We start from the raw sequence: 14,965 nt of genomic DNA on the forward strand, positions 1-14,965 counted from the left end.
CGTGGCACATCTAGACGGACGGAACCAGATGCCGATATTCGTAATAATAATGACGCGTCGGGGACGGCAGATAAACCTTCATTTTCGAGCGCGGAAATCAATAATTCTCCCGCTGATGACGTGGGTTTTATTACCATGTCCTCCAAGAGGAGTTATAAAAGAGGAAGCGGAAGTGAGGACACTCAGGCGAGCTGTTCGAAAAAGATAGCACTGTCGAATGAACATCATGGTTTCTTTTTTTTTTAGAGACAGAAGCTCCCGCAGCTGGTCTTCTGCTGCAGAATAGGTTCAGTGTGTTCGCTGAAACGGAGGAAGACGCTTCCGTTCATCCCTCTCATGAACAAGGACCGAGCGCAATGCCCCGAGATGTTGTGGTCACCACTCCGGTCACTGAAACTAAAATTGAAAACCATAAACCTGCTCTCGTCCCGCGCCCTGCTGACGACGAAGTGTCTGAGGTAATGGAGGCAGAAGAGGTGGCAGCCTCAGAGGGAGAGTGCGAAGCCTCCGATATATAAACGGTAATCCCTGTTACGGTTTTTAAAACTCCCGCTGTGCAAACAGCTACACTTTTAGTAGAAGACGATTTTCCCGTTGTAAGAGCATCAGCTTCGGTGTGTGAGGAGAAAAATAAAGGCCACTCGGATTATGACTCAGATGGGGCCTCGTCGTTTGCCTCTAGTGCTGGTAGCGAGATCTGGAATGACCCAACAATAGCCAAGGAACTGGAGGGTGATAATGATGATGTATCGCCCATGGAAATCCTAAAGTTTCTTCAAGACATTTCTTCCCGTTAAAATTATAACCTTCTTCCCAAACCTGTCTGGCTTTATAAACTCCTCAAAACGTCTCCTCCTTCAGGCTGAACAACTTGGTGTGACTAAGTCACAAGTTTTCCGCCTTAGAAAGTGTGTATTGAAAGCTCGGAAGGAGCTACAAGCACAACCCAACTTTCCTTTACCTGACAAACCTTCCCTACCGACACGATGACCTTCTCTATTGTAACTTTAAATATAAATGGGGGACGTTCACCTCTGCGTAAAGCTCAGGTAAAGTCGCTTGTTGAGCAAAAACATTTTGATGTTGTTCTTTTGCAAGAAACAAGATGTAGCTCCTCGTGCTCGAGCGAATGGACTCGCATCATGAAAGGACAATGATTCTTTAGTAGCTTGACCTGTCCTAGTGCTGGAGTGGCTTTTTCTTCAATCCTTCTCTCTGTCCTGAAAATGTCACTTTTGTGGGGATTATTAAAGGGCACTTCAGTTAATTTCCTTTATAACGGTTATAAACACACTTCAATAAATGTATACTCACCTTGTATGAGAATGGAAAGAATAGAATTTTTCACACAGTTAGAAATGTTCCTCGCACACCTTGTTTTTGATGGTCTTGTTTGTCTGTGTGGGGACTTTAACTGCACATTGTATCCCACCCTTGACCGTAATGGAGAAGAGCCCCACCCATCAAGTACAACACCCTTAAAGAGAGCATCGTCTAAATTCTCCCTTTTGGATGTATGGAGACTCCAGAACCCATCTGCACGGCAATACACGTGGTGCCGATTTGCAAATGGCCGGCTATCTCTTGCAAGGATAGACAGATTTTACATTAATAATGACTCTTTAAATGTCCGACCAAGTTGACACCACTCTAAGTGGCTTTTCGGACCACCACATGGTTGTTCTTCATATACTTTCCCCGGCTCGAAATCGTGGCACGACCCATTGGACCTTCAATGTGAGTCTTCTGCAAGATGACGCGTTTTCTGTCACCTTTCGAACCTTTTGGGGAGTTCTACTACTACGGAAGCCTTCCTACTCCTGCCTCACACAATGGTGGGACAATGCGAAGACCCATATTAGAACCTTTCGTCAGCAATATAGTTCCTTTTGTACAAAGAATGAATCTGCACTGCAATCTCTAATTGCCAAAGAAATATTGTCTCTCCAATCAAGCCTTCCAACTCCCAGTGCTGAAAGGACTGTTTCTCTAATAGCAACGAAGAAAGCCCTCCTTGCTCAACTCTGTGCAAAACAAGCCAGAGGGGCTCTAATTAGGCTGCGAATGGAGAACTACAGCTCTATTGATACTCCTTCCAAATTTTTCTTTGCTTTGGAAGCGCAAAAAAAGAGAAACCAGCAAATAACTTCGCTGCAGGCACCAGGAGGCCGAACAACACACGATCCAAAAGACATCAGAAGCTTGACAAAACAATACTTCTCTGACTTGTATTGTGCCAGAAACATGAAAGAAGACATGATTCGTTCCTTAACCACTTCCTTGCCCACTTTGTCCGAATCTGCATGTCAACAACTTGACTGTGACTGTTGACGAACTTTTTACAGCTTTGCAAACTTTGCCCACAGGTAAAGCTTCTGGACTTGATGGAATCCCTGCAGAGTTCTACAAAGCCTTCTGGGCTTTGTTGGGACCCAAGTTGCTTGACCTCTTAACTGATAGCCTACAATCAGGCTTGCTACCACTCAGCTGTCGCAGGGCTATACTTGCTCTCATACCTAAAGGCCCGGTCACACCTTGACGTTTTAGCCAGCAATGGCAATGTATTAAAATGTATGTAAAACGCTGGCTGACGTTGAACTTTTGATGTTTTTTTTTTTAAGATTCGGACTTATTCATAACGAGATGGTCGTATGCATAACATATTAGTAATGGACACAGAACGTTTCGTTGTGTTATAGATAACTTATACCAACGAATGCTGAGCCTGTTGTCGGCCTACACAACCTATGCCCAACAATAGTCTAACTTCGGCATAGCGCGTTGCACGCATCGCCGACGATGTCGTGACGTAGCCTATTAAAAGGCTGACGCACAACGATTCGAATCATAACTGCCGTAGAAATGGAAGTGACATCATCGCGGTCACACCTTGGCGATCTTGCCAGCGTATGCCGACATGAGAAAAATGTGTCTAAAACGTTCGGGCACGTCAAATACGGTATGAGTAAGTTTGGTATACGTGAGTAGAACGCTAAAGTACGCTATCATATGTCGTAGTAAGTAGAGTACGTCAAGAAATTTTAAACATGTTCAAAATTTTACGACGAACTCGGTGTATGACACACGTTCCGCATGCGATGGGGATAAGTTTTACACACGATATTTGAACACTTACACACGTCCACAAAGGCTACTTATAAGCTACTCATAAGTCGAAACACGTCACGGTAATGTCTTTTTTTACGCGAAACTTATTTCTAACTTATGTTTGACGTGCTTTTAACCAATTCTTTACGTAGTCCCAACACACATCGACGTATGTAGACGTATTCCAATGACGTCTTCCGGTCGACAAAAAAAAAAAAATGAACGTGTTTCTAGGTTACAACTGCCATATAAAGACGTGTTCCCAGCGGTTTTGGGAATCGGTATATAAAAATGCTGCTCATAAAAGGGGAACCCAACAGTGTTTTCGAATCCTTTTTGAGTCGATGTCCATGTTAGCAGTAACAGTATCAGTATCAGTATCAGTATTAGTATTAGTATTAGTATTAGTAGTAGTTTGTTCATGTTGGCAGTAGTAGGTGAGTGTGAGGGGGAGGGTGTGGGTTATGATGGATCGTCCTTGCGTCCGCGTGTCCACGGGTAGGTTCATAGGCTGCCACTCAACGATTTAAATGGCTGCATCTCCACTATTGAAAGTAGACGCTTGCGCTCAACAATTGGATTTTTTTTACACTCAACGACTTTTAAACGTTACCACTCAGCTAGTTTCATTGTTTACAATGAACGATTTAAATTGCTGTCACTCGCCTTTGTTTTTTGACGCTGGCGCTCAGAAATTTTAATCGTTCTATTGAACGTGCTAAATCGCTCAAACCCCACTATTGAAAGTAGACGCTTGTGCTCAACAATTGGATTTTTTTTACACTCAACGACTTTTAAACGGTACCACTCAGCTATTTTCATTGTTTACAATGAACGATTTAAATTGCTGTCACTCGCCTTTGTTTTTTGACGCTGAGGTTTTGAAATTTGAAGCGTTTCTTCTGAACGTGTTAAAACGCTCAAACTCGACTATTTTAAATAGACGCTACCGATGGACAATTGGAATCATAGCCAAGCTAGACATCGAAGTGTGAACATCCTCGTCATGCCGAAGAAAAGTTTGAAGAATGCTGCAAATAAGTGTCCTGGCCGTGGACGCTGACGCAAGGACGATCCATTATACCGACGTCTTTCAGCCTATGAGTAACTTAAAAGTAACGTCTGTCGATGTGTGGCAACGATCGCGTAACGTGCCAACAACACGTTAATCATAGGTTAGAAATAAGTTTTGGGTATGCTAAACATTACCTCAGCGTGTCTCAACTTATGATTAACTTACAAGTAGCATGTGTTGACGTCTGTCAATGATCGCAGACCGTGCATACAACTTGTGGCCAGCGTAGCGGAACGTGTGAGTCATACGCCGGCATACGTCGTGAAATTTCAAGCATGAAAAAATTTGAGGACAACCGAGAAGTACAACGTTTAAAGCCAACGTACAACGACGTATGGCAGTGTTTTTCAGCGTGCTCTCAATGTTATCAAAACTTACCCATAACGTATTCAACGTGTGCCAGCGTTTTAGAAAAAAAAATCAAAAATCGGCATACGTTGGCTAAAACGTCAAGGTGTGACCGGGCCTTTAGAAAGGAGACCTCCAGCAACTTAAAAATTGGCGTCCCATTTCGCTCCTCTGCACGGACTACAAGATTTTCTCAAAAGTTCTTGCCAACCGCCTCAAACCTCTGATTGGGGAGATTGTACACCCCGATCAATGTTATTGCATCCCTAAAAGGACAATACATGATAGCATTTTTCTTGTACGTGACATGATCGATATTTGTATTGCTGAACATAGAAATGTTGGTCTATTGTTTTTAGACCAAGAAAAAGCTTTCGACACGATTGATCATTCTTATATCTTTGCTGTTTTACGAGGGTTTGGTTTTAAGGAAAATTTTATTTGTTATATGAAACTATTGTATAATTATATTTTTAGCTTGCTCAAAGTGAATAACATCTTAAGTCAGCCTTTCCCTGTTACCAGGGGTATTCGTCAAGGGTGTCCCCTGTCTGGCCTTCTATACTCCCTATCAATTGAACCTTTACTACATCGTTTACGTACACGGCTACAAGGGTTTTATCCTCTGCCGTTAGAAAATCCCGTAAAGACCATTGCTTATGAGGATGATCTCTGCGCAATTGTGCACTCCCATGACGACGATGTTCGTGCTTTGGTTGAGTCTGTCAAGGAATTTAGCTTGGCCAGCTCGACTAAAGTTAATTTGGAAAAGAGCAAAGCTTTTTACTTAGGTCCACGGAATGAAGCTCCCCCTCCAACCCTACCAGGGCAGCTTGAATGGACCAATGAAGGAATACACTAACTCGGTGTCTTTCATGGAACTCAAGATTTTATTTCAAAAAACTGGGAATCGCTGATTACCAAAACTGAGCAGCGGTTGATAAAATGGAGGGATTATTGAGGCAGCTTTCCTACCGGGGTCATACTCTGGTCATTAATAATCTTGCGGCATCAATGCTATGGCATGTTTTCAAGGCACTGCAGGCCCCAGTTTTTATCCTTAAAAAACTTCAAACTTTTTTGTAGATTTTTTCTGGGGGAGGGGGGGGGGAAGCACTGGCTCCGGCCAGGAATACTAAGTCTGCCGACTGCAGAAGGTGAACAGGGGCTAATAGATGTGACGAGCAAAGTGATGGCTTTCCGCCTCCTTTCAGTACGAAGGCTTCTATACTCCGACGTCTCATGGAAAGCCTTTGCCCATTGCTTGCTGAAGCGAGCTGGGAAACTAGGCTATGGTGACGAGCTTTTTCTTCTTGATACGAAGTGCGTGGATATGACATCGATCCCTCTGTTTTACCGAAGCATGCTGGAAGCATGGCAGGCTTTCTTTTCACTGTGATACCAGTGCTTACTCCCTTCAGATGTTTTCAAATGAACCAATATTTTAAAATTCTTTTTTCGATGGGGTCTGTAGTGACAGATCTTTCATGCAAAAGTTTATTGATGTCGGCGTTACCGGAGTTAAACACCTCAGGAACCCCCTTGTACATAGATGGAAGCCAGCTGCTGATATTGCCGTGGCCACCAGTGTGAGGTCCATCACAGTTATTGGCAGAATTTTCTCTGTGATTTTACGGACTTTTAAGCAGACAGGGTTAAAATGGGACCCAGGCATAGAAGATGCCCTCAATTTATCCCAATGTCCTTTCCCAAATCTTTTTATTTTATTTCAAAGTTTTAGGTTTTTTCACCAGATGGAGAAATCCTCAGTGTACAATCTATGTGTTCTCACCCTTTTTCCTGGCAAACCTGCAGAGCCACAAGCTCATTGGCGATCGCTGCTTCAAGCTAACATTTCCACAACAATTAAATGGAAAGGTGATGTATAAAGAACCGATTGTCAAGCGCTCAGGCAATTTACAATGGCGGCTAGCACACAACATCGTGCCTTGTAACATCCTATCCCACCGTGTATGTCCTGAAAACTCGGAATTGTGCCCCTTTTGCAACACCCCAGAGACCATTTTTCACATTTTCATTGAATGTTCAGGGTTGGCCTCACTTTTTGGAATCATGTCGCGTGTGATCCGGGGGCTCGGTTCGACTTTTACACATTGTGTTTTTATATTTGGTTTCAATGTCTTGTATCAATGTAGAAATGAATGTCTTTTAGCAAACTTTTTGTGTTCTGAGGCAAAACTAGCCATCTATCTATCCAGGAAACGAGAACTGCAGAACACTGACGTTTTAGCTGATGACATTTTAACTATTTTTTAAGCATTGGTTACATCGCGTGTTCTTTTTGAGTTTGAAATTCAAGATCCTGTTTTAATTAAAAACCGGCGGTGTGCGAAGCAATCTTTATGTAGCATGGTTGGTGGTACTCTGACAATCAATTTATAAATTTAAATATTACTTCTTTGTTACCCCTTCCTTTCCTGGTTGTTTATTTTTGATGCCTATATGAACTTCCTTGCAATAAAGGAGAAGAAAAGTCTCTCTTTCCTCTCTCCTCTCTCCTCTCTTCTCTCTCGTTTTGTGAAAGTTCTCCACACTTGCACATGCTGAACACCTCAAAGACATCAGTGTACCTCACAATTATAGGTAGGTGGTACCTTGTCGTACAAAGGTTCACCAGTAAGACTGTGGCTGAACACAGGAGTTAGAAAGGATGATTGTTCAACCTAAACATTCAAACTGTTGCAAAAATGACTATGCAGAAACAAAGTAAGACGATATTGCAGAAAAATCACCAATTTCTTCTTTTTGTTGTTCATTTACTTCTTCATCAGTTCTTCATCACCACAGGTAAAATTATGTTCGTTTCCCACACTCTACCTCTCCATACCGAGATATAAAACACCACATATAAATCAAATATTCTGCTTCATTGCATTGCTCTGAAAATGGTAAATCGTTTTTTACCCTCCACATGTATGCTTTGTTTTTGTGTCCATATGACAGTTGTTGGTGTCGTTGAAGCATTCATCAGTTCAGTGAGATTGGTGCTGTTTGTTTAAACTTTTTCATCGCGTAGTTTCTGTACTACCTGACACTGATCTTTGCAATAATCTCATTTGCAAAAAAAAAAAAATTGTAATTTTAATCTGCAAAGAACACAAAAGAGATAAACATGAAAGAGTTACTGTTGAGGATTTTGTCACAAGCTCATTGCAATGTTTTTGCTCTGAAATGCCATTTAACAATGATTGTGTAGACCTGCTCTCAAGAGTTGAAACAAGCAATGTATGTTGCAGAACATATGTATAAGGTTTGTAGAAAACAGGACACACCATCATACAAACATTGCACCAAGCCGATGACAAAAAATTTCTAATTTACCATTTTGTGTTTTTCCTGTAAAATATATATTTTCTCTAAGTTGAAAGTATCTTTAATTTACACATTATAATGCATGTGGCAGGTATATGGAAAGATTGGTAAAATGCAGTTCCACTTTGCTTCAGTGATGATATCATTGTTGTCATATTGTTTTCCCTTTAAATTTGACAGAAATTACAAGATGAGTATCAAAGACTGCAGCAGCAAAACAACAAACTGCAACTTCTGCTTGCTGAATACTTTCAGCGCAAAAAGTGTGAAAGCCGGTTTTCAGACGAGTGCACAGATGAGGAGAAGGAGCGATGCTACCACAATACCTTAGGTAAAATTATCATTTGGTCAGCATAAAAGCAATTGCTTTGCAATGACATTATGATGCGACTGGTGCAGTAACACATTTAATGATGCATTGCACTTCCAACTCTTATTTGTTGTCTCTTGGAGGAGCAATGATCATATTGACTGCCTATGAACTACGTTGAGCATTCTGTTAACTTTACCACATCATGTGATGAGGTCTTCACCCAAAATAAATAACACAACTGATGCTTTTTCACTTGAAATTGCTTCTTCTCAGCTGAGGTTGCTGTTTTATATAATTTTATAACTTTCAGATTTAAGGTAAGATCCATTTCATATCGGCCGAAAGAGGAGATGCGCTCCATTGTGGTGGAGGATTCACCACCACAGGGTTTACTCCACCATATATATAAATGTCGGTATGACCTGAACAACATTATAGAACCTACACCACACTCCAAATTTCAGTGTAAGCGATGAAGTCCCCAGGCCTCGTTTAATGTTGAACAATTTGTGGAAAAGAAAATGCATTTGGTGAATGAGCAATGCAACATAACACAATTCATTATTTTGATGTACTTCGACTCCAGGCATTAACACACTCTGACTGCATTAAAATTATGTAAATGAATATATGTGTCAGGTCAGGTTAGATCTGTGACCTGCTACAGGTACCATGTAAACCTGCACTAACCTGTTCCATGGTCAGGTTGTCGGCGACTAAACCGTCTCCCCCACCAGTTTTTTGGTGAGGAGGGTGTTTGGCTGTGGACACCCAGCAGGATTAAAAACAAAACCTTTCAAAGGGCGGAGGAGTTCCTTGTGAGCCAACGGCCATCCATATCTAGTGCCCAACTGTGTCTGCGGACGTCCTCCTGCAGTTGGGTTACTTTTTATTAGGAGGTTGGTGGCAAGATTTGCATTCCGGCCAGCGTAAAACCCTTCATTCCGCAAAACACAAAAAAATCTGAAAACAACCTCCGTGGGAGGACCTCCTGTGCAGCTTCCCTTCGCAGTGCAGCTCACCAGATGACGGGATTGGGGCAAAGCCTTCAGGACCCCCGATCTTTGATGAAAGGAGGGAAACCACGGGGTAACATTCCCGGGTCAGATTGTGGGAGAGTGTGTTGGAGTGGTGCTGAGGTGTCATCCACCAGACGGCGGTCTCCTTGGGTTAACCTGAGGCAATCCCTTTGGGTGGGTGCCTGGAATGTCCTATCCCTAAGAGAGGATGATCACCTGTCTCTGTTATCATCTGAGCTCAAGCGTTTGGACATCGGTATTGCAGCACTCTCTGAGGTTCGGAGACCAGATTGCGGCGAGATAATGGTGGGTGGTTACACCTACTATTGGTCTGGTTGCTCTGATGGTTACCATACTCAGTGAGTTGCTGTAGCTGTTTCCAATAAGCTGACCCCAATGATAATTAAGGTAACACCGGTCAACGAGCGTATTATGAGACTAAGGATTCATCACTCCTTAGGTGTCATTTCCCTGGTGTCTGTTTATGCTCCGACTGAAGCAAGTGATCTCACCGTGAAGGATGCATTCTATGCCACTCTCGAGTCTGTGGTTGATCAGTGCCCCAGACGAGATACACTTCTAGTCTTGGGGGATTTGAATGCATCGACTGGAACTGATAGGGATGGTTATGAGACATGTGTTGGTCTCCATGGGTCAGGAACTATGAACCAAAATAGCACTAAGTTCCTTGACTTTGCAAGAAGTCATGGACTTAGGGTGGCTGGTTCATGGTTTCAGCGCCCACAAGCTCATCGCTGGACTTGGTATTCCAACGCTGGTGGTATGGCAAAGGAGATTGACCATGTCCTCTTTGATGGTCGCTGGAGGATGATCAAAGATCTGCAGGGTCTACCGGAGTGCTCAGTTCCTCAATACTGACCACCGGCTTGTTGTAGCAACTCCAAAGCTGCACCTTCAATCCGGGAGAATGGTACCATCCCAGCCTAGGCTGGATGTTGGCAAGCTCAAGGATGAGAGGGTAGCTGAGGAGTTTGCGAACCGGCTGAGTGGACATTTGGGGGATCTGGGTGCTTTGGGGGGTCCTGAAGAGTTGTGGAGTGCCTTCAAGACCACTGTCCTTAGTCGCAGGGCCAGGCTGAATGGCAGAGCTGAGCTGTTCAGGGAGCTGAGGCGTAAAACAATACGTGCACCAAGGGTGGACAAGGAGGCCTATGTGCGAGGAATCTGTGAGGGGGTAGAGCATCACCTGTGGACAGGTGATTCTCGTCCCGCTTACAGGGGAATTCGCGCATTGCGTTCATGCAAGCCCATCCCTCGGAGCACTGCAGTTAGAGCAGAGAGAGGTAGGCTCTTGACAGGAGTCTGAAGTGAAGGCCCGCTGGGCCAGTTACTTTGAGTGGTTGTACCAGGCTGATCCACCAGCTGTTGAGTTGGATGTCAAGGGTGTTACACTCCATGTTGCTGACCCTCCAATCAACTGTGGTCCACCTTCGCTTGTGGAAACACAGGTTGTGGTGAACCGCTCGATGGAAACAAAATCCGACCAGCGACAGCCAAGGATTCTCCGAAGTGACCTGGTACCAAAGGAATTAAGTCTCCGTCTCAGATCTCTGGTCAGAGCCCAAGTTTTACATCCATAGAGCAAGAATAGAAGCACCAAGGACCTAAAGACTCGGACTGTCGTCCTCCCGCACAGGTACCGGCAGCACCACACCCCATGATCCAGTGAATCCATGACTACCCAGGCCCAACCCAGATGTCTATTGACCTCTGACTCACAGCCAGCAGACACTTAAATATCACTGCCAAGGCAAGTGAATCTCTCCATGACCTCAACATCCTCACCATAAACAGGTACAGACAGGATTGTAGCATTCAAGATGTCATTGAAAGTTGAATCTTAGTTTTGAGCCAGGAATCCCATAATTCCAGCAGCTCCGACTTCTCATTCAGCACCTCGAGGGGCCCCAAAAGGATATCAAGATTCTCCGCAAAGATGACTGCATCATCTGCGAAATCAAGGTCAGAGATCTTCACATTCCCAAACGATGTACCGCAGCTTGATCTCTCCAATATCCTCCCCAGAATACAATCCAAACAAATGCTGAAAAGGATGGGGGCCAGGACACACCCCTGACAAACTCCAGTAACACTGGAAATAAATCGGAGATGGTACCACCTCATCTCACAGCACTCTCAGTTCCAGAGTAGAGTTCAGACATCATATTGATTCGTTTTGTTGGCACCCCACAAAGACCAAGAATCCTCCAGAGGGCTTCCCAATTCACTAAATTGAATGTTTTGCAGAGATCAAGATAGGCTGCAAGCAGCCCCTGCCAAAACTATCATCTGCGTTTGATGAGAACCCGAAGAGCAAGGATACGGTCAATCATTCACCTCTTTGGTGGAAAGCATGACTGCTCTGGGAACTTGTGCTCGAGCAGATGGGGGCGAACCCTTTCAAGAATTAATTATCTGAGCAAAAACCTTGCCTGGCACTGAAAGCAGCATCACCCGTCTGCAGTTGTTGCAGTCATGGTGACACCCTTTCCTTTTTAGAGAAGGACAACAAGGCCCCTCATCCAGTCAGTTGGGATGATGCCTGTGTTCCAGGCAGAGCACAGAACTGCATGCAACGACATAAGCACAGCATTTCCGGCAGCCTTGAGAAGTTCAGCAGGGATGCCACAGATCCCAGGAGCTTTACCCCATTTCAGCCGGTTCACCGCAGCCTGTTTTCACAAACGAAGGTAGATCACAGTTGATTGGAGGGCTAGCAATAGGGACAGTAACACCCCTGACATCGAATTCAACATCTGGTGGATCAGCCTGGCACAGCCGCTCAAAGTAACCGGCCCAGCGGGCCTTCACTTTGGACTCCTCTGTCAAGAGCCCACCACCCTCTGCTGAAAGCTGCAGTACCCTGTGGGATGGGCTTGGAGGAATGCAATGCATGAATTCCCCTGTAAACAGAACGAGAATCACTTGATGACAGGTGATGCTCTATTCCCTCACAGATTCCTTACATACATGCCTCCTTGTCCACCCTCAGCGCATGTACAGTTTAAGCCTCAAATCCCTGAATAACTCTGCTCTGCCATTAAGCCTGAACCTGCGACTGTTCAATGGTATCCAGTGTCCCTTGAGAGACAAAATTCTTCTTCGCCCTCCGGTGAGTTCCAAGACATCCACCCGGAACATCAAGGATCGTGGTCTTGAAGGCACTCCACAACTCTTCAGGATTCCCAAAAGCACCCAACACCCCCCCCCCCAAATCCCCACCCAGCCTGTTCGCAAACTCCTCAGCTACCCTCTCATCCTTGAGCTTGCCATCATCCAGCTTAGGCTGGGGTGCTACCATTCTCCTGGATTTAAGCTGCAACTTCAGAGTTGCTACAACAAGCTTGTGGTAGGTATTGAGGAACTGAGCACTCTGGTCAACCCTGCAGTTCTGGATCATCCTCGAGTGACCAGCAGTAAGCACGTGGTCAATCTCCTTTGACACACCACCAGCATTAGAATACCAAGTCCAGTGATGAGCTTGTGGGTCCTAAAACAATGAACCAGTCACCCTCAGTCATGACTTCTTGCAAAGTCAAGGAACTTAGTGATATTCTGGTTTACAGATCCAGACCCATGGGGACCAACACATGTCTCATAACCATCCCTATCAGCTCCAGTTGATGCATTGAAATTCCCCAAGACGAGAAGAGTATCTCGCCTGGGGCACTGAACAACCACAGACTCGAGTGTGGCATTGAATGCATCCTTCACGGTGAGATCACTTGACTCAATTGGGGCATATACAGAGATTATGCAAATGACACCCAAGGAGTGACGAATCCTTAGTCTCATAATACGCGTATTGACCGCTGTTACCTCAATTATCATTGGAGTCAGCTTATTGGAATCAGCGACATCAACTTCTTGGGCTTGGTAACCATCAGTGACCAAACAAATAGTAGGTGTAACCACCCACCATGATCTCACCGCAATCCGGTCTCTGAACCTCAGAGAGTGCTGCAATACCGATGTCCAAACGCTTGAGCTCAGATGATAACAGAGACAGGTGATCATCCTCTCTTTGGGATAGGACATTGCAGGCACTCACCTGAAGGGACTGCCTCAAGTTAACCCAAGGAGACCGCCATCTGGTGGATGACACCTCAGCACCACCTCTCCGCAATCTGACCCTGGAAGGTTACCCTGTGGTTTCCCTCCTCTCATCAAAGATTGGGGGTCCTGAAGGCTTTGCCCCAATCCCATCATCCAGTGAGCTGCCCTGCGAATGGAAACTACACAGGAGGTACTCCCACGAAGTGGGTTTTCAGAGTTATTTTTGCTTTTGGTATGTTTTGTGGAATGAAGGGTTTTACGGTGGCCAGAGTGAAAATCCTGCCACTAACCTCCGAATAAAAAGTAACCCAACTGCAGGAGGAAGTCCTCAGACACAGTTGGGCACTAGATATGGATGGCCATTGGCTCACAAGGAGCTCCTCTGCCCTTTGACAGGTTTTGTTTTTAATCCTGCTTGGTGTCCATATCCATAGACCCTACACTCCAGAAAACCTGGTGGGGGAGATGCTTGAGTCGCCGACAACCCGAACATGAAACAGGTTAGTACAGGTTTACATGGTACCTGTAGCAATTCACAGATCTAATCTTGCTTGACCTGACAATAAAACTCCTTTAAATGTGAAATAAAACTTCTGACAATAAAACTCTGAGTGTGTGAAACTCCTATGAATGCAAAATCTGGCAACATTAATGCTTGCACCATTGCGATTTGAATGACTTGGTGCATGGATAGCAGAAGTTTGTGCTTTACTCGTCTGCTTAATACTTTCATCTTTTTGGCAACTGAAAACAATGGCCAATTTTTATCATCTTTGGGAAACCTTTTCTACCTTGTGGCAAAATAGAAGCATTGCAATGTTATGTTTTTGTTTTCATGGATTGCATGTTGTGGCATAAATTGCCAGCATCATCTGACACTTCCTCCACAATATATGATCAACATGACCAAATAGTCTACTTTAAAGTGACATATAAATCTTTAATGATGATTATATTCTGAAATTAATTTTATTAATACTGTTACGGGTACGTCGCTCGTCAAGAGTGGCCTCTCTCGGACCTGCTTTCCGACCTTTGACCATGAAGCCGATGAGCCACAGATAACTCCTCGATCCACAGGTTGCTAAGCAACCATGGACGCTGTGTAAAGTGACTAAATCTGGCAAGGTCCCCGTGCAAAACTCTCGCGTTACCTTCTCGGTGACCCAGTTACCTCAGATAGGGGCCATGCTCTCGGCCTCCCACCTTTGCCTATTAATTACGTATGACCGAGTGAAACCATAGGTGGGCTGTTGGCTAGGCTGGCATGGTGAATCAATGGGGGACAACCTCCTGTTTTTTTATTACATGCTATGTCTAACCAATGAAGGAAAATGACAATCGAGCAAGTTTGGAGACAATAAATCTTATATCAAACAAGTTGAAGTCCAGCAATAGTTTCCTTCATGCTCTTCAGCTCCATGGATGGGAACTGCCACAGCTGCAGAGTAGATGCTTGGTCAATGCAGCTGCAATCAAGACCTCACAAGCTGTCACTTGAACCTGAAGAGTCCCTGCCCAAAGGAGCCAGTGAGACATGGCCAACCTGGCTGTGGCTCAGTCGCCTCACGACTGGAGTTGGATGCTGCAGAGCTCTAATGCAAGACAAATCTCTCAAATCCTGAAGGAATCCAACTCCTTTTGCAAGAGTCTGTGTTTTGCAGTGACAGGGAAATTTGTAGTGACACAAAA

At 44.5% G+C, this 14,965-nt stretch overlaps 1 protein-coding gene across 8 annotated transcripts in view; it reads left to right on the forward strand.

Annotated features, from left to right (window-relative positions):
- The window catches only part of CFAP184 (cilia and flagella associated protein 184), a 202,794-nt gene that overhangs the window by 163,667 nt on the left and 24,162 nt on the right, over nucleotides 1-14,965 (forward strand). For all 8 annotated transcript variants that reach the window (XM_085886496.1, XM_085886506.1, XM_085886449.1 and 5 more), the window contains one exon: nucleotides 8,045-8,195. In XM_085886496.1, the coding sequence (XP_085742622.1) occupies nucleotides 8,045-8,195 (151 nt within the window). The remainder of the gene's footprint in view (nucleotides 1-8,044; nucleotides 8,196-14,965) is intronic.

Source organism: Eptatretus burgeri, chromosome 1, assembly GCF_056783735.1.
Source record: "Eptatretus burgeri isolate ZD-2024b chromosome 1, Ebu_testis_v1, whole genome shotgun sequence".
NCBI lineage: Eukaryota > Metazoa > Chordata > Myxini > Myxiniformes > Myxinidae > Eptatretus > Eptatretus burgeri.